Below are 20,731 nucleotides of genomic sequence, written 5' to 3'. Positions count from 1 at the left end.
TTTTTAGGGAAAAGTTCTTGAAAGTTGGAACCACGGCTTTTTTTTTTAGCCATATTTGGCATCATTTCACTGTCCAATACCTGCTTCTATTGTTATTTCTTTTTTTAAAAGATTTTATTTATTTATCTTTAGAGAGAGGAGAAGGGAAAGAGAAAGAGAGGGAGAGAAATATCAATGTGTGGTTGCCTCTCACACGCCCCACACTGGGGACCTGGCCTGCAACCCAGGCATGTACCCCAACTGGGAAGCAAACCAGTGACCCCTCGGTTTGCAGGCTGGCACTTAATCCACTGAGCCACACCAGCCAGGGATATTGTTATTTCTTTTCAACTGTTAAAGCATTCTTTTATCTTAAATTGGTTTTTAGAGATGCTTCCCCTAAGATAGGGAAGCACATTCTCATTTTAAAGCTACACCTGAGTGATTCCTGCTGCCACCACATCGAGAGGTTTGGAACAGTGTCCCTTTAGGTTAACATTTTTAGGTGCGATCACAGGAACACTGTCATTAATTTTGCCTGATGACACTTGGTTATATTCAAATGTAAATTGTACATTTGAATCAAGTAAATCCACCAGTAATTTTCAGATCACCCTGGGACCTTTACCTAAATAACCCCTTGGCTAGTTGCAAGAATGTAGCCACTTTATAGTTGCTTTAACCCATTTCCCATTTGCCTGAGAGTACTCGCTGGCACTCGCGGGGGCACAGAGGCACTTGTGGCTGCGTTTACCCTGAGATAACTGAGCTAACCCCCAAAGCTGGCCACAAAATGTGTCACTTTTATTACTATTTTCACATCACTCTGATATAACGATAGCCTTTGGAAACAAGCGGCATCATTCTGTTTATAGCATTCTGTCTGTAGTAGTGGTATTTCCATGTACCCCTTTCCCTAAGTGGGAAGTGGGTTACTAGCATAGCCTGCACATGGAAGCAGCTCCAGAAAGACACATCCTGTACCAAGTGCAGTCACAGAGAATGACTGCTGCCATTCATCTTATGGGTGGACAGACTTAACAGGATCCTTGGCCAGAAATTCAAAACAGGCTGTTGAGTATTACATTTTCTGTTTTCACTACAGAGGGTGTTTACAGTGAGGAGAAAAAGGCATCCTGTCACTTGAAAAAATAGAAAGTGTCATACATGCTGTGCATGTACATATCACGCATTCTGTGTGTATACGACATAGCTTCTGGAATTGCTGTGCTTGTGTGGATGTTTGCTGTGCATTTCAGCATCCTTGGCAACTTGGTGATGTTGGTTAGAAAGTATTGTTAAAAGGATGATCAGTTTAATCCTTGTACAAGTTTCTTGAGGGAAGCAGTAGTAATGTGCTGATTGATGGCCTGGAGACATCTGGCACCCCTGCCAGGACAGAGGTCTATGTGTGGGAGGGACAGACAGACAGACCAGGGAGGTGGAGGGGGATGAGCACAGGCCCTGCAGAGGGCGGGGCCGCCAGCAGGAGCGCCCCACACAGCCCTCATTCCGAACTGTAGCCGGGACTGTTGAGGGGATCACCCGGCCGTCTTTTCAGGGGCTCCAGAGGGTGAGCCAGGTTCCAGAGACAGTACACACAAAAAGACACAAAGTGGATTCTAACTTCCCAGGGGCTGCAGCAGCAAACTTGTCTCCCATGTGCTTTACACTGCTTAGAACTTCAAATGGAACTACAGAGATCATATTCCTCCACTGAAAATTAGGGTCCCGTTGACAAGGAAGAGCCCACATGGGTGGGAGTTTTGTGTCAGGTGTCATGACCTCTGATCAGTGGAGAAAGTCTAGGGCAGCCCCCAGCACAGTCAAGAGCAGGGGTGTCCGAGCAGAGAAAGGCAGCCGAGGGGACGACCTGTGGGACCAAGGAGGACCGGTGCCGGCCCATTTGTCCCTCAGAAGCATGTCTGCATTATCCCTTCTCTTCCTGGTGAAAATCCTGAAGTCTCGGTCTTTGCAGAAGAACACCAAACTGCTACTTTTAGAATTATATAAACACATATAGGATTGCCAAATGCTTTAGTGGGGCTGGAATCTGGGTTCAGGGAAGTCTGGGATTTATAGGATTAGCAGGGGTTTTTTTTTTACATTTAATATTATTTTATACTAGTTTCAGGTGTGCAGCATAGTGACTAGACAATTGTATACTTCACACAGTGTTTCCCCTGACACTTCCAGTGCCCACCTGGCACCACACATAGTTCTCACAGTATGACGGACTGTATTCCTATGCTGTAGTTCACCTCTCTGAACCAATTTGTACTTCTTGATCCCCTCACCTTTTTCACCCAGTCACCCCTGCCCTCTGGCAACCATCAGTATGTTCTCTGTATCTATGAATCTGTTTCAATTTTGTTTGTTCATTTTCTGTGTTTTTTAGATTCTACATATAAGTGAAATCACATGGTGTTTGTCTTTCTCTGACTGACTGATTTCACTTAGCATGATACCCTCTAGGTCCATCCATTCTCACGCATTCTCACGGTAAGATTTCATTCTTTTCTATGACCAAGTAATATTCCATTGTATATATGCACCACCATTTTTTTATCCACTCATCTATTGAATGCAATACCAAAAAAAAGTCCAATTTAAAAATGGACAGAGGACCTGAATAGACACTTCTCCAAAGACAACATACAGATGGCCAATAGACATATGAAAAAATGGTCAATGTCACTAATCATCAGAGAAGTGCAAATTAAAACCACAATAAAATATCACCTCATGCCTGTCAAAATGGCTGTCATTAAAAAATAAACAAATAAGTGCTGGCGAGGATGTGGAACAAAGGAAACCCTCATGTACTGTTGGTGGGAATGCAGACTGGCGCAGCCACTGTGGAAAGCAGTGTGGAGGTTCCTCAAAATATTTAAAATGGAATGGCCTCATGCCTCAGTGATTCCACTTCTTGGGTATGTATCTGAAGAAACCCAAAACACCATTCAAGAGAATACATGCACCCATTTGTTAATTGCAGTGTTGTTTATAATAGCCAAGATATAGTAGCAGGTTTTTATTAAACTATATTATATATTATATGTAACATGTAATGTAAAATATTATGCTCATATACTATATATAAGATTTATGTATAATGTACATATTAATATATTAATACATGCTATAATTATATATAATAGATTGTATAATGTATGATATGATAGACATCATATATACAGGGTAGAGCAAACGTAGGTTTGCAGTTGTGAGTACACAAAACAGTTTATTCTTACATTAGTATTATTAACTATTGTGTTACTTTCCATATGAACAACTGTAAACCTACTGTTGCCCCACCCTGTACTTTACATAGGTCTTTTTAAGAATATACATAATTTACTTTAAGGACATGATTTACTGAAGTTTGAAAGAAAATAAAATTGAACAACATAAGGCTGTACTATGCACTGTGTAAGACGGGAGGGAACAAATGACAAGAAAGCTTTGGTGGAACGAAGCACATGCTAACTTCATCAGATTACAACATAAAGCAAACCTTTCATGGGTATAAAGTAAATATACAGAAAGCTGCTTCTGAACATGTTGGGCGTTGCCTGGAAGTGGTATATAAAGTTGTGGAAGTTCAGTGGATATTCTGATAATGTAAAATGTCAATGCCAAATAACAAGGCAAAATCTCTTAGAACAAAGGTCTGGTAACATTTCAGGAATAACCTCCCATTTGGAAAATGTTTTAAGTGAGCAAGTAAATTTTTTATTGTTTTATTTAAGAGACAAAAGCCATTGTGACTCCTCTGAATTTGGGTTAAATATAGCTAATCATAGTGCTGGGGATTAAGTAGAGTGACTTCTTTTTCCACATTTTCCCTGGCAACAGGCAGCCATGGGGGTTCCAAGCAACTTGGGAGAAAGGCTTTTGCTTGACCTAGTGGAAATGGCCTTTCTTTCTGCAGGGCCCATGGCTGCTTAGAACATATTGGGCCCTATGGGAACCAACAGCTCTAAAAACCGGAAGGAAAGAAAAAATTAAAATCCCAGGACACCAGCCAGTTTGAGGAGTTATAAAGGGAATGAAAAATGGTGAGAGGAAGCCAAAACTTCACAAAAGAAACAACAAAAAAACAATGAGAGTTTACTGACTTCACATTGCCTTCCAGGATGAAGCCAGAGTTTGTCAAAAAGTGGGAAGTTCAGACTGTGAAAAACACAGGGAAAAGTCATTGTTCTAGCTCTGTGCCCAGTGCACACCACAGGGGACCTTGATCTGGAAGAGAACCAGTTAGCACATGACTATAACAGAGACGTTGAGAATGTTGGTTTTGGAGCTTAGATGAGAAGTGATAAAATACGTGCATTCTGCCTTTGTAGAAAACTACCTCAAGGTATATGTTCCTGGAAGAGGAACGGGGAGAAGGAAAAACAAAGCATGCTTTCCACAGGGCCTGCCCATGTGTGCAGGCAGTTTTGTCCCACGCTGATGGCAGGTCCTCCTGCGCCCGTGGGCTGTGCACCTCCGCTCCTTCCTCGGGTGTTTGCGCTCTGCATGCTACTTAGATCCGCCTTCTTGCAAGCCAACAATTAGACAAGGCCTTGTTGCATTTACTTCTAAATCTGGGGCAGGTGGAAAGGAAATGACTAAAAGATGATGCTGGGCTCAAAGATAATGTTTAGTTTCTACCCACAAAGCAGATGTTCTTTGTAGTACTGAGAAAGGACTAGTTTGTGCCCATAGAGCCAAACGCTGTGTGTTTGCCAAGTGCCAAGGAGCGCTGAATCACGGCGGAGGAAGAATTCCTGAGCGCTCGTTTCTTCCTTCTTGATTCTCTGGCTGGCTGATGAAAATTTTGGAATGCTCTAGAGGCAGTGACTGAATTCCTGAGTATGAAATAGTGTGCTGAGAAGGGGTGTGTAAGAGGAAGAGACCTGAGCACGTGCTCATGGTCCATCCACGACGAGGAGCAGAATGGGAACCTGTGATGGGTACTACATTAGTCAGCATTCCGAAAGAAGCAGAACCAATCAGATGTATATATTTGCATGCAGAGATATATTATTAGGAATTGGCTCATGCAGTTATGGAGGCTGCCAAGTCCCAGGATCTGCAGGGTGAGTCAGCAAGCCAGAGGAGACTCAGGAGAGCTGATGGTGGAGTTCCAGTCCAAATGCTAGCAGGCCTGAGACCCAGGAAGGGCCAGAATTTCAGTTCAAGTCTCTAAGCAGGAAGCAGCCAGGGCCTGTTCAAAGGCTGTCAGGCCAGAGGAATCCTCTTACTCAAGAGGAAGGTCAGCCTTTTTCTTCTATTCAACCAACTGGATGAGGCCCACCAGCAATCTGCTTTACTCAGTCTGCCGATTTAAATGTTAATTTCATCCAAAAAACACCCAACAGAAACACCCAGGGTAATGTTTGGCCAAATATCCGGGGACCTGAGGCCCAGTGATGTGGACTCAAGCAGTTAACTAGCATGGATACTGGAAAGGAAAGCCAGCGGCTGGAGGCAGAACCAGATGGTACAATTTCAGGGAAAGATCCTCAGCCATATAGTGCCCTGCCAGGACAGTACAGAGCCTGAGTGTGGAACACTACTCCCCACTCTAGCTAGTTTAACTAGGAAAAATGTTTATTAAAGCGTATAGAGAGCTCATAGAACTTCCAGGAGGAGGCTCACAGCCAGAAGGATGCCTAGGCCATATGGCGAGACTGAGCCAGGGACACCCTACCACCCTCCTGCACTGAGACAGGGCAGCTTGCACTGCTGTCCCCAGCCAGATGCCTCCATGGTCCCTTTGTCAGGAAAAGCAACTGCTTCTTTATGTTGCTGTCTTTCAAATCAGAATCCAGCATGAAGGCATCAGATTAGCAGAGACAAAAGTCCATTCCTATTTCCTAGCTACCAGGGAGGTCGGGAAGCAAGTTTCTGGCTCCTGCCTTGGGCCCAGTGTGTGATGTAGGAGAGAATTCAAATGGAAGAAGGCATTCAGGAGACGCTGGGTTGCCCACCCCCAGACCCATCTTCCCATGCTACCCATCCTTCCAGCCTCGGCTTCCATTTTCACCTCTTCCAAGAACATCTCCCTGTGAGCTTGAGAAGCCACACTCAAGGCCGATATCCAGACAGTGTGGCCCTGTGTAGCCAGTGCCCATTCGACTTCAACAGTGTGGCTCATGGGTGCCCTGGTTCAATCTTATAATGTCACCCCCGTTCCACCTCTATCTCTAGGATACTTTTCAGATCTTTTTACTTTCTTTGTATTTGTTTTTGTTAATAAACTCCAGGCCCCATTAATGTCTTCTTAGCTGTGTTTTTAAAGTCTGTCTTACCCAGTCTCATCCTTTCTGTTCTCTGAACCAAGGGTTGGTCCTCACTACCCCCAGCCCCAAAACAACAGTAAACTCCTTAAAAACAAGAGTCATTCTTTTTTATTGTTTTTTAAAATCTCCCACAGTACCTCCTATCATACTCTGCATACAATAGCTGATCAGTAAAGATTTTCTGCTTAATTACAATTAGTTATCTGAATTGATTATTGCTTTTCAAATGAATTTTTGATCATATCTATTTAAAACAATCATGAATAAGAAGTAAATGCAACAACAACAACAAAACCCAGGGACATTTGGGTCATGTACCAGATGATATCCAGAAATGCCTGTTAGTTTTAGTGACTCATTCAGCACATATATTGAGCGTCTACTGTGTGCCAGACACTATTCTGTATGCTTGAGATCCATGACTAAAGATGAAAAAAGGAACGGACAAAAGAGCTCTCTCAAAGCTTATATTCTGGTCATCAGTTAGTTAATAAACCCATAAACGGCAGCCACGCCAGGACTGATGTGTCATGCAGAAAAGAAAAAGTAGAGCACAATAATATCAGATGTGCGTGGTGGGGTTGGTTTGACATTTCAGATAGGATGGTCAGATTTATTTATTTTTTAACTGTTTTTGTAACTGAGCGAACCAGGGCTCTGCCATGTTGCACCTTAACACGTGACCCAACGATAAGTGTTGAAGGAGCAGGTTTTTATTTACAGGGCGCCTATCTCAGGGCGGCTGAGAGCACTCCTGCTCAGAGCCCTGCTCTCCCACGACACCCAGCACTTCCCTGGCTCCCCACCAGGCTGTAAGCCAAAACCATGCCCAGAAGTTCCCCTTATCCTTATCTACTCTTAAGCCAGCTGCACAAATGGATCTCCATCCTCTCTGGAATGTGCTCTTGTGGGTTTCAGAGTTGCCATCCTCTTGCAGCAGCTCTCTCCTTCAGGATCTGGGGTGCGTTGTTCTCAGCCTCCATGCAGTGGTTCAGGAAAACATGTGTTGTGTTACACTGGATTGTGGTGGAGTCCAGGGAGGAACACGTCCCAAGAGACTGGCTTCTCCCTACGTCCTTCAGAGAAACAGAAGTCTGTACTTTAGCATTCCTGGTCACAGTTCAGCTCCAAGCATCTCCCACAAATCTGTGCTTGATTAGGTAGGTCTCTGCAGCTCCATCAGCTCTGCTGGGTCTTCCCCTTCTTACTCCAGACCTTGTAGTGTGACCCTCTCCTACACCCTTTCCTCCATACCACATGGCTGCTGCTTTACTACAGACTGTATGGCTGCTCCCCCTTCCTCTCATCCCACCCTTATTTTAAATGCCCTGAACCTCCTATGTGACCTCATATACAGCCCCTCCTATGAGGTGCTACTTTTGCCAGTTCCCTATATTTTTTATCTTCTTTCAGCTGCCATCTTTAGTCAGGGCAAGAGTTCCCCTGACACAGGGGCGTCAGCCTCCTCTGGCTATGTCAGGAGTCATGATACACTCTTAAGGTCACATACACCTTGTGCCCTAAGCAGCAGCACAGCTGTTACCTTGCCATCATTATGCAAAGTATCTTAAACACTGTATCATCCACTTCCCCCTCCCCAGTCATGGTTTGTGGGGAGTATGCTCTGCTATTTTCCAGGGACCCCTGCTCTACACCCTTTTACAGTTTCAGAAAATCAGAGAAAATGGAATGCTTGCTGGGTATGAGATGATATAAAGAGATTATTTTATACATTGGGTATGATAATGTTATTTTGGGTATGATTTTTAGAAGTCTTTATCTGTTGTAAACTGAAATATTTATGGGGAAATAATGAAATTGAGTATAATAGTTAGGCTTTCCTTCAAGATGTTCCAGCAAAAAAGGAAGGAAGGAAGGAAGGAAGGAAAGGTGGGGAAGGAGGAAAATTGAATAGGGAGGAAAATTAATAAAACAAAAATGGGCAAAAGTTGGTCACTGAAACTTACTTATCAGTACAGAGGGTTTCCTCCTGCTATTCTCTCTACTTTTATCTGGGTTCTAAAATTTCTGTAATGGTTTTAAAACTTAGCTACTGGTCAGTGTAGGCCTCATTGGGGAGGTGATATTGGAACAGCAACTGAAGGAGCTGAGGGAACAAGCTGCGTGGACGGGTGTCTGGGGTTGGGCGGGGGAGCGTGTGCCAGGCCAGGGAGAGCCATTTGGATCCCCTGAAACGGGGAGGAGCAGGGAATGAGGGCGGGGAGGCGTGTGGTCGGGGTGGAGAGCACACAGAGCCCTTCAAGTCACTGCTAGGACTTCAAGTGAAGGTCAGATCCCCGAGGGCTGAGTCAGGCTCAGACCCTTGAACTATCCTGATGCTCTGGATTTCTTTATTCAGATTCTGAGGTAAGAGTTTGCAACACAAATAGTTCCTTCGGTGAAGGAAACCTGTCTGTCCTGTTCAGTACGGGAGCTACTACTACTATGCTGGCTGTTGAACCCTTGAAATGTGTACCTGGTGTGACCGAGGAGCTCCGTTTCTGATGTGACTTCCTTTCATTGATTGAAACTTAAATGTGTGTGCCCACGAGTGGCCAGTGGATTCCACATTGGACAGTACAGCATTACGGGGTGGTTTCTTTCATTCTGGCAATTATTCATTTTACAAACTTACTGACACACCCTGCTCTAGGTGCCAGGCTAGGCCTTAAGGTTATAAAAATTAACTTTAAGAAAACAAGAACCTCTATTCCTGAGGCACCCACAGAGCACACCAGAGACTGTGGAGCAGGGATAAGTGTGTGGTGCAGGCCTTGCACCTTCAGGCAGCCAGGGCCTTCTTACGCCCACGTTTGCCCCTCTGCCCGGGCCTCTCTGTCTGGCTGGTTCCTGTGTATCCTTCAGGCCTGAGCTGCAGGGACACCTCCTCAAAAGGCCCTCCCCAGCCACTCCATTGAAAGTAGGTCCCCCATCCATTATGCTCTGCGCTGTGGTGCCCAGTTTTCCTTTGAGGCACTTCTCCTCCCATTTCATGATTATACCTGGAATTTATGTAGTATCTAAAGCTGGAAGCTCCTCGGGCCCAGGGGTCTGCCTACCATGGCTGGCCCACACAGGCAGCCTGCAGCGAGGGCCCACTGCTCTGAAGTGGATGGGGAGCAGTGTCGGTGTAGGCGGTCCGGGGGAATGGGGATGAGGGCCCTCGACCCAGTTTGGAGAGGGTTTGGTGAGTCAGGAGTGGTCTCTCAAATAAACCTTAACTAGGACTTTTAGAGGATGAACAGGAATTCGCAACACGGAAGTAAAGTTGCAGAAAGGCATTTCCCACGGAGATGGGAAGTGGAAGGGAGAGAGGGAGGGACAGCGTCCACGGGCCTGTGGGCACTACATGGGGACCAGGAAGGGTGGTGGTGGATGACCTGGGGTATGTGAAATGGATCCCTTAGGTCAGGAGTTGGCACATTCTTTTTCTTTTAAAGAGCCCAAAGTAAATAGCTCAAGCTTTGCAGGCCATGTGGTCTCTGTTAAAGCTTCTGAATACCATCTTTGCAATGCAAAAACAGCCTTAGTGTGTGAATGGCTGGATGTGGGTGTGTTTCAAAAAAACTTTATTTATAGACACTAAAATTTGAATTCCAGGTAATTCTCATGTGATATGAACTATTATTCTTTTGATTAAAAAATCACTTAACTATAAAAACCATTCTTACCTCATGGACCATAGAAAGATAGGCAGCCGGCCACATCTGGGGGCACTAAAGGGTGTGAAGCAGGACAGGAAGTGATCAGATCAGCAGTTCAGATGGCTCCCACTGGCTTCAGTGGGATTGCAAGGGGCAGGTCTGAGGACAGTGGCAGTTTCTGTGAAGAGGCTGTGCAGCAGTCTGGGTGACAGATGGCAGGGGCCAGTTAGTTAACAAGAAGGAGGGGCCAGCTCTGAAACATATATTGTGGAATTAAAATCAGCAGAACTTGGTGATGGGGATGCAGCGCAAGGAGTGAAAGAACAGTGTTCCAGCTTGGGTTTACTTGTCAGGTGCCCCATCTCAGCCGGGTCCCGAAGCTTTCACTGACCAGCAGAGGAGCACGGGACATCTCAATGCACACTCGGGCCTGGGGCCATTTGTAGCATCTTCCTTTGACCTGCAGAGTGATTTAGGGGCAGTAAATAGGGACTCACTCACCTAGTCATAAGGTTACTCCTGTGGTATGAATAATTCTCTTTGTTGTTGAATGGCTAATCTAATTCTAAGTGTTACTCCAGAAAAATGATACCCCAGTGGGAAATTTCAATAACTCCTGCTCAATATTTCTGTGAACCTGAAACTATTGCAAAAAAGTAAAATCTGGTTTTTTTGTAAATGAACTCAATCTAGTGCTGTTCAACTGGAGAACTGTTCATGATATACTATCATATGAATAAAGCAAACAGCAAAACTAACAAACTACCCCGGTGATCTATAGTTATTACCTAGGTATATTGACATTTTTTCACGTCCTGTCACACTAAAAGAAGTAGCTAAATAATCGCTTTCAAAGTACACAATTGCAGAACATAAATTCGGCTTCCTGTTTTAGAAAAAAATCAAGTGGTAGGCTTGAGGACAGTGATTTCAGTAGAACTCGTTCTTTCTGTATTTACTTAGGAATCTGTCAGCTTCTTCCAGATCTCAGCTGTTTTTGCCCTCCCAGCAAACAGTGGAGACCAAGCAGAAATCTTGTAACTCCGACTGTCAGTAAATGTTGCATTACCATAACATTGCAGGAGTCCTCCATGCAGTCCTACAAAGCCCCCTTCTCACTGCCCTGATGTAGAGGACTGCTGTGGGAATGTTAATGAAAGCTGAGTTCATTGATGTTACAACTCTGCACACCGCCCGGGGACAGGGAAAACCAAGTTAATGAGAAAACGAGGATGGGGTACATCCTGCAAACCTGCATTAACACGGCAGTGATAAGATTGGAGGGAATTGACTGCGTAGCTTCTGTGATGTCGTGTCCTTGATTTTCATGGTGTTGGTTTTATCCCTCTTTTGGCATTGGGTTTCTTCTGTAGTATGGAGCAACCAAGTTCAGTTTCGGTAGCACTTTTTTTTCTCTGCAAGGTTGTGAGACATTTATTTGGCACAGACGTGGGAGTCCCTAGGTCTAGGGATCTTTAGCTCTTCTTTATGGTCATCTAGTCCAGAAATGTATTAAGTCAGTATGTGAAAAAATGGGTGAGAAGATGATTGACTACCTGACATTCACAGTATTGAAAAGGTTGCTTCAGTATCATAAGGTTACCAAGCAAGTTACCAAGGTGGAAGTTCTCGAAGCAAAAGAAACCCTTTTCAGTGTGGTTGCCCCATTTGTGGAAGAGCTTTGGATAGCAAGCATTTAAGAAAATGACGTTTGTTGGAGCAGGATACACCTCTGGCTGTTCCGGAACATGGTCCTTTCATTGACGTCGTTGTGATGCTGGAGTCTGGGCCCCATACCTCTTCTGGGGTATTACAGAGGCCTCTTAACTGGAAGCTCAGTCTTCAGTCTTGTCTCTGCCCCAGTTTGTCCTTCATCTAGAGCCAGATGTTTCTGTCATGTAAGTTTGATGTCCACTTCCCTGTTTAAAACCCTCATGCCTTCCCATTGCCCCGGGGCAGAGGACGATCCTTTCAGATCGCTTCTGAAGCCTTGAGAGACCCAGCCCCCACTGGCCTATCTAGCCTTGTCTCCCATGGAGCCCCAGGCCCCTCACACTCTTTGTCCAGCCTTCAGAACCTGTTCTGTTTTTTAGGGAGCACACATGGCTTTTTCCTGCCTCTGAGCCTTTGCCCATGCTGTTCCACCAGTGCCCCCTTCATGCCTGCACCAGATGTCCTCCAGGCTTAGCACGTGCCCATGTACTCCTTTTCTTCACCACTAGTGTAGTCGTTTGCACACGTACTCTCAATTCTAGGCACAGAGTGTAGCAGCAGCTCAGTAAACATCTCTTACATGGATTGAATATGATCCATTCAGTTTTAATATTTTAACATTAATTTGGATCTGTCCATTTTCTGCATTCATTATGTTTTCTTGCCAATATTACTGACTCAGCTTCACTCATCTTTTCATATATGTACTTTTTTCTTCTTCTGATCTTCTCTCCCCCCACTCTATGGGTTCTCCCTTTTCATGACATTTTGGACCGTGTTTGGGTCGTCTTCATGATTAGCAGCCCAGCGATCCTGGGTTGGTCATGTCCACGTTTGCTGGGACCTTCGAAGACTATGGCTGCACATCTTTGAGCCTTCAGGGTCTTTCTGCAGCAGCTTGAGCCTCTTCAGGCCGTGTTTGCAGGCAACACTGGGAAGGATAGAAGAGTATTATGTTTGCTATACAATGTCTTAAAGGGATGGAATTTTTATCTCAATTATTCATTGGTGTGAGAAGGGAGGGGTGAAGAGAACACAGTTTGTGAGGGCCAGTGGTTTTGAACAAAATAGGAAATCATGTAAAATAAAATAGGATCTCTAAGAAGGAAATTTCCCTTGTTAAAATTAATTGTATTTTGGGTGTAGACCTCAATTTTCTTATCATATTGCACTTGCCACCTCTTGTAGCATCTATAGCAGAATCACTGCTCAAGGTGTTACAGAACAACAAGGGGGGGCCTGGGACGATATACTATTACCCGAAAGGAACCCCCCAGGTTCATTATGTTTGCTGCCAGAGGAAAGATGTCTCTCAATGCCAGAGATTCGTGAAAAGGAAAGAAAATATTTATTTAATGCTGTACAGACTTAAAGTAGTGACCTAATGTCTTCACCAAAATCCCAAAGTCCCTTAAAACACCCGCAAACACACATAGTCCTTCCTTCCCCCTTTGCCCAGTCTGGGGTACTGTATCTCAGGAAAAGAAATAGAAGTCCGGTGCTCAGGCAGCCCCTGGTTCTTCCCAGTAATCCGTGTTGGCTGGTAGGCCTCCCTCGGTTCCTGGCACCATCAGCTGTGTCACCGGGATCTCTGCTAAAGCCAGGTGGTGGTTTCCCCTTCTAAAGCTGCAGGGGTCCCCACTCTGGGAAAGCCACATGGTTCTCTCTGCACAATGGACATGGGAGTCCCCACTCAGCCAAAACCACGTGGTTCTCCCAGCAATGGCTGCTGCAGCCCAGTCTTAAATCCCCGCACCAATCTTCCTCTGCAGCCCCATTTCCAATTCCTCCCACAATTGGCTACGCTTGCCATCACTCTCATATCCTTCCAGCTTTACTGGGCTGCCATCGTGAGTCTGGGCAGGTGTGGCCCCATGTCAGGGAGCCAGTCTTCTCCAAGCTCCCACGCAGGTGCTATAACTCTGGGGACCTGCCCCCCAGTTACATCTTGGTGGGGAAGTTACTTCCATCCCCCTGGCTCAGAGCATGGCCACAGCTACTTAACATATCTATGCAACCAGTTAAAGGTTATAGATATGTTAAATTACCAGGCTAGAGGTTAGCTGCAAAGCTGTTGCTATGCAAAACAGTTCTCAGTGTCCCTGCTCCATCTGTCCCTTCCCCCAAACTGATACCTGAAGCGGTGGGGGTGAGGACATCTTAATATTTCCTGAACACCTTGAGTTCTGGACCCCATTCCAAATCCCTATTTGGGCTCCCCTCTTGGCTGCACCCTGTAACAAAGGGACCCAGTTGGTTTTATATTGCTTTCTCCTCTTGCAGAGGTCACACTGAAGGTCCACATCAGTGACGCCAGCACCCATCAGCCAGTCCCGGATGCGCGCATCGAGATTTTCACCAACCAGGTCTCCATCGCCTCTGGCACCTCAGGGACAGATGGTGTCGTCTTCATCAAGTTCCGGTATAAGCTGGGCAGTCAGTTGATCGTCACCGCCACGAAACACGCCTACGTGCCAAACTCTGCCCCGTGGAAGCCAATCCGATTACCTGGTAAGGTGCTCTTAACCTTTCTCTAAGACAGAGTTCACGGTCAGGCTAGTGACAGTCAGTCACAGAAATTATTTTGAAAGTGGAAGTCAGACAATCAGGAAAATATTTGCTTAGTCTCTGCTTTACCTTGTGGGACCTCCTTATAGGGAGAAAGTTGGGGTTGGTTGTGAAGGTGGTGGGGCTCCACCTTCCTATACGAACCATGGCGTCAAAGCCTTAGCGCGTCTGCTCACTTCTGCAGCGTCCTGTTCTGTACCTCCCTGATCACAACCAGCCCGATGCATGGGGCAGTGCCCTGGCACGGAGCCTCCTTGCTCAGGCTCCCTGGCCCTCAGAGCAGTGCTGGCCAAAGATGAGGGGCATCTTGGTGAGACGGCCTTTCTCCTCCCCCTTCTCACCTGCTGAGGGAAAACACTTCTGTGTGTTTCCTCTCACTCAGTACTCTGCTTCACTTTGCACACTTCTCATCCCCAAACACGGGCTTCTTTCTGTACACATCAAACTCTTCTCAGATTCTCAGATACTAGCTGGGTGTCCTACAATTGAACTCAATTCTGACACTGTCAACCTGGAGACAGGGTCAGAACCCACAGGTTAAGGGATCAGCCCCATGAGACCGCCACACACCCCAATATACACACACCCCGATTCAGATGCCAGTGGAAAGTCCAGGTTGACACCTGTACTTCTGACTGACCGGCTGTATATAAATCGGGGGTTCCCACAACCTCCTCCTTGGGGATTGACTGATTTTCTAGAATGGCTCACAGAACTGAGAGAAACAATGTACTTACTAGATTACTGATTTATTATAAAGGTTACTAAAGAAACTGGAAGCTTGAAGAGATGCATCAGGCAAGGTGTGTGGGAAGGAGCACAGGACTTTCAGGTTCTCCAGGTGTGCACCCCTCCCAACACCTCCACGCGTGCGCCAGCCAGGAGGCTATCCAAACCTGCCCTTTTGGGTTTCTATGGAGGCTTCAGTACATAGACATGGTTGACTAAATCTTTGGCTCTGGGTGATGGATTCAACCTCCAGGCCCTCTCCCCTCCCCTGAAAGTTCCGACCCTCTCATGTGTGGATGGTTCCTGGCAACCACCTCCCATCCTTAGGTTATCCCTAGATAACCTAAGTGGGCTTTCCGAAGACCACTATAGTATATAATATGTTACGTTGTATTACATTATAACGTAAACTCCAGCATGGCCAAAAGGGGCTTATTATGAATAACAAAAGACACCTCTATAGCTCTCATCACTTAGGAAATGCCAAGGGTTTTAGAAGCTCTGTACTCAGAATGGAGACCACGACCAAATACATATTCCTTATTTTACATCCCAGTGTCACTTTACCGTTCACCACTTCAAAGTAGCTGTCCATCACAGGGAGCGAGAATAGTGCCTGACACAGATTCAGCTTGGGGTGGGGTAGGTGGGGAGCAGCCCTCAGGTCTCTCCTATCCCCTTACTTAAGGCTCCATCCAGTGCACAGACCACAACATACATATGTTCACACCATTAGAAGAGCAACAGGGATAGGCTGACGGCTGGCAGGATAATGGGGGAAGCGTGGGTTTGGGACACCAAATGACCTGGGTTCTGGCTCCCAGTCTGTGCTTGAGCCCCTCTAGCTTTGATGCCAGTGTCTGTACATTGGAGCTAATACCACCTCATGGAATCATTCTGATTAAAAAGTAGTGAACATACGTGAGCTAGCTTACAATGCCTAAAACACAGTGGGTGCTCTGTAAATATGTGGCACCCAACACAGCACCTGGCAGAGTACCCACGTTAGTGCTCATCTCTGTGCCACAGAACACTGGAGGCACTCCACCAAGGTCCCTGCTGCCTCTGGGGACACATGGGAGCTAAGTGTGGCGTGTGTGTGCGCGCACGTGTGTGTGCCTAGGAGGACTGTTAACCAGCCTAGGTGAGTGAATGAGGGCTTCTGAGAGGGTGTGAGAGGGGAACTGAGTCTTGAGGGTGAATGGTTATTAGCACCAGGAGGTGCTTGTAAAAAACATACAGATGTCAGGACTCAACTATTTATTTGGGGAGGGTGACCCAGGAGTTTGCATTTTAACAAACAACCCCCCTCTCCTCCTATGGATAAAAGTTTTCACTAGAGGTTGAGACCACTGTTTTTGTGAGCTATAGAAGATCATATAGATATTACTAAAAAGACTATTTAGGGTAATTTTAGAAAAATAGAGATAAATCCAAGAAATACTGAGCAGTCAAAATCCAGAAAGCCCAAAGAGATCACAAAAAGGAATGCTTGTGGCGTGAGAGCTAAAACAAGAAGGCAGCGTGGTGTTGCCTTGTTTGGCCTGAGCTGGGAATGTGCACAGAGCAGTTGAAGACTGCTCTGTGCGTGCACAGGTGAGGCACCACAAGTATTGATTAGGAGATTGAAGATACATCTTAGTGAAGTGGCTCACTCACCAATAATGAGGATCAACTATAATTTATTCATTTGGACTTTGTTAACATGATCATTTGAGAAAAAGCAGTCATTCCCCTAGTGTACATTTTCTTAAATGAGTCAAATAATGGGGACAGTGTAGTTTAAGTGGAAGAGCTTTGGACCAGGCATGAAGGTACCTGGGTCTCCCCTGCCTGCCGCAGCCAGCCCTGCACGTGTGGCCCCATCATGCTCTCTGAGCCCACATTTCTCATTTCTAACCTAAATTAATAATGTTACAGAACAAACAAGGGGGGGCCTGGGACGATACACTATTATTGAAAGAAGCCCCCAGGTCTGTTATGTCCGCCGCCCGAGGAAAGACGTCTCTCAATGCCAGAGATTCGTGAAAAGGAAAGGAAATGTTTATTTAATGCTATACAAACTTAAAGTAGTGACCTAATCTCTTTATCAAAAATCCTAAAGTCCCTTAAAACACCCACAAACAGACATAGTCCTTCCTTCCTTCCCCTTTTGCCCAGTCCAGAGTACCGTATCTCAGGAAAGGAAATCCATCTCGACTGGGAGACCTCCCTGGGTTCCCGGCACCCTCAGCTGAGTCGCCGGGATCTCTGCTAAAACCAGGTGGTGGTTCCCCCTTCTAAAGCTGTGGGGGTCCCCACTCTGGCAAAGGCATGTGGTCCTCTCTCCCAGGGCCACGGGAGTCCCCACTCAGCCAAAACCGCATGGTTCTCTCCCTCAGGGCTGCGGGAGTCCCCACTCTGTCAAGGCCACATGGTTCTCCCTCTCAGGGCTTTGGGAGTCTCCACTCTGTCAAGGCCGTGTGGTTCCCCCCACCAATGGCTGCCGTGTCTGGGTTTAAATCCCTGTGCCAATCTTCCTCTGCAGCCCCATTTCCGACTTCTCCTACACTCGGGCACACTTGCCCTCAATCTGCTGTCTTCTCCAGCTTTTCTGGTTGTCATCATGGGTCTGGGCAGGTGTGACCCCATGTCATGGAGCCAATCTTCTCCAAGCTCCCACGCAGGCGCTGTAACTCGGAGGACCTGCCCCCCAGTTACATCTTGGGGGGAGATCCCTTTTCATCCCCCTGGCCTTGAGCATGACCATAGCTATTTAGCATATCTAAGTGACCAGCCAAAGGCTATAGGTATGTTAAATGACCATGCCATGGATTAGCTGCAAAGCTGCCCTGAATGTTCTTGCTCTGTGTGCCCCTTCCCCCAACTCACACCCGTAGGGGAAGGGGTGGAGACATCTTAAAATCTCCTGGACACCTTGAATTCTGGACCCCATTTCAAATGCCTATTTGGGGTCCCCCCTCTTGGCTGCACCCTGTAACAATAAGACTGAATTTCAAGGGCCCTCCCATGTCTCTGGTTATTTTTCTCCAGTTGTCTTGTCAACATAAGAAAGATTCTTTTGACTAGACTCTCACAGAAAATGTGGCCAAAATTTAGACTCGTCTATTGTGAAAAGCAGAGAAGATTATTTTTTTCATGTGTAATTTTGGAAGCCAACTAGCACTTCTGGTATTCCAGATAATTGGATGAGGAAGAGAGAAAAGTTGGAAGCCTCTTGTAAAGTGCAGGGGTGGACAAACAGGTTAAATTATCAGCTATCATAACCTAAAAGACAAATCATAAATAAGGATACGAAGTAATGACAATAAGAAGAAGGCAAATAATGTAATAAGTAAATAATAAAAGAACAAACTGTTTCACATACTTACAACTGTAAACATACTTTTGCCCACCCTGCATGTTAAAAACTTGAAACTAAAGAAAACAAATGCTTTCTTTACTACATGTACACACATGGTTTTGTTTGAATAAGCATGCATATGAGATTTTGGAGTGGATTTCTTTTTTCATCCTTGACTAGTTCCTGGGAGATACATATATTTTTCATTTTCAAGGAAGGACGTATAGATTCAGGGTGGGTGGATGACTCAGCTTGGCAAATAGGTAAAACAAATTAAGCTATATAAAATGTAATCCATCAACTAAGGACTATAATTCCACATCTTGATTATTTTCATCTCCATAGTGATTGCCCCCTGGACCTTTTGCAGTGGTCCAGGACTACTGCAGCAGTGGCTGGCTAGCTTCTTCAAACCACCCTCTATTTTACTAAGCATTAGTGTCATTATATATAGATATTTGTGTGTGTATATATATGTGTGCATGTGTATACATATATATACACACATATACATACATATGTGTGTGAGGTCTGTCCAGAAAAAATCCAGCTATTGTTAATATAACAAGAATGGTTTGTGTGACATTGATGTAACCTGGCAGTCCAGGAGAGTATACTGGAATGCACATGTGTGAACAATGACAACTTCACTGTACTAGTCAGTGGGGGCGGTAGATGACATTGAGTGAGCACATGTACTGTGTGGCCATCACATTCAAAATGACGGAGTATAGCAACAAATTTGCATAGAGTTTTGCATTAAACTTGAACATTCCTCCATGGAAACTATTTGGATGATTCAGAAGGCCACAGCTGGGGGCAACTGGTGATTGGCAGCTTCATCATGACAGTGCTTCGGTTCATGTGTCACGTCTGGTGCAGTTTTTTGGTGAAGCTTCAAGTCACCCAGGTGACTTGGCCCCCCTACAGCCCAGATTTGACACCCTGTGACTTCTGTCTTTTCCCAAAACTAAAATCACCTTTGAAAGGGAAGAGTTTTCAAACTGTTGGTGAGATTCAGGGAAATACAATGGGGAAGCTGATGGCGATTACAACAAAGGGTTTTGCAAAGTATTTTGAACAGTGGAAGAGATGCTGGGAGAACTGTGTGAGGTCCCAAGTTTCCTACTTTGGAGGGGACTGAGGCGTCCTTGTCTGATGTACAATGTTTCTTGTATCTTGTGTTGTCTACTGTAAATGTCTCTATTTTTCATAGTACATGGCTGGATACTTTCTGGAGAGACCTCCTATATATATTTTGCGGTGTATAATGTGCACCCACATTTTTGACCCAGACTTTCAGGAAAAAAATATTTTGTTTAAATTTTTAATTCAATTTTTATTTAGTTATATTTAGAAATAAAATCTATTATCGTATTCCAGGGTATTATTCTATGTACAGATATTATTGCTTTCTAGAGTTATACTTTTAATGCATAAACATAAACAAAGGAATTAAGAATATTTATATAAATATAGAATTAGCAGTACATATGTATAATGCACATCCTTATTTTTCCCTAAAAATTTCAGGCAAAAAAGTCACATTATACATGGCAAAATATGGGTATATGTATAAACGCACACGTGTGCATGTATATATAAGTTCACACATCTTCCTAAAGTCTTTTGGTGTCCTTGGGATAATGTTTAGACTAAACACAACACACAGACCCTCCTGCCCCAGTGGCTTCTCCCTTACATATGTCACAGTCCAGTCATCCTGAGCAATTTGCTATTCTCTGCAGGAATCTGAGATTATACTCTCTTCCTATTTGCCTGCACTATTATTCCTCTACTGTTGTTCTCTTGGTAAGTTTGCCTTCTGCCCTGGCTGGCATAGCTCAGTGGATTGAGCTCGGGCTGCGAACCAGGCATCGCAGGTTCGATTCCCAGCCAGGGCACATGCCTAGGTTGCAGGCCACGGCCCCCAGCAACCGCACATTGATGTTTCTCTCTCTCTCTCTTTCTCCCTCCCTTCCCTCTCTAAAAATAAATAAATTAAATTAAAAAAAAAAGAATATGAAAAGGCAATTGACAGATCAGGAGGAAAAAAAAAGAAAATTTGCCTTCTGTCCTCGAGTGCCCAGTGTGGCATTAAATCTTCCTGACTCTCCCAGGTAGAGTGAAATGTCCCTTCCTCTCTGCCTATCGGAGAACACACCTCTCCTTGGCATGACAAGAACCTCCAGCCACTAGTTAGCATCTCCCCTGTGACAGTTAAAATACCACCTACCAGCAGACCTGAGCATCTCTGCCACCTCCCTCCCACTGGGGCACGCGGTCCATCAGAAGTTCACAGTCCCTCCCTCCTGATTCAGGAAGCCCCTTCTGGTGCCTTTACCACCACACAGCACACTCATGACAAGAAATGGTTTTTTTTCTCCTATACAAAATAAGGTTTGAGAAACAGTTTGCTAGAACAGATGCTTCTTATATGGAAGTACCAAATGTTTTTGTTA

General features: G+C 45.2%; 1 protein-coding gene across 2 annotated transcripts in view; it reads left to right on the top strand.

Annotated features, from left to right (window-relative positions):
• FAM171A1 (family with sequence similarity 171 member A1) overlaps positions 1-20,731 on the top strand; it is a 127,323-nt gene that overhangs the window by 58,345 nt on the left and 48,247 nt on the right. For both annotated transcript variants that reach the window (XM_036024131.1, XM_028505869.2), the window contains exon 2: positions 13,913-14,140. In XM_036024131.1, the coding sequence (XP_035880024.1) occupies positions 13,913-14,140 (228 nt within the window). The remainder of the gene's footprint in view (positions 1-13,912; positions 14,141-20,731) is intronic.

This window comes from Phyllostomus discolor, chromosome 1 (genome assembly GCF_004126475.2).
Source record: "Phyllostomus discolor isolate MPI-MPIP mPhyDis1 chromosome 1, mPhyDis1.pri.v3, whole genome shotgun sequence".
Lineage (NCBI taxonomy): Eukaryota > Metazoa > Chordata > Mammalia > Chiroptera > Phyllostomidae > Phyllostomus > Phyllostomus discolor.
This window is presented reverse-complemented; position numbering and strand designations above follow the sequence as displayed.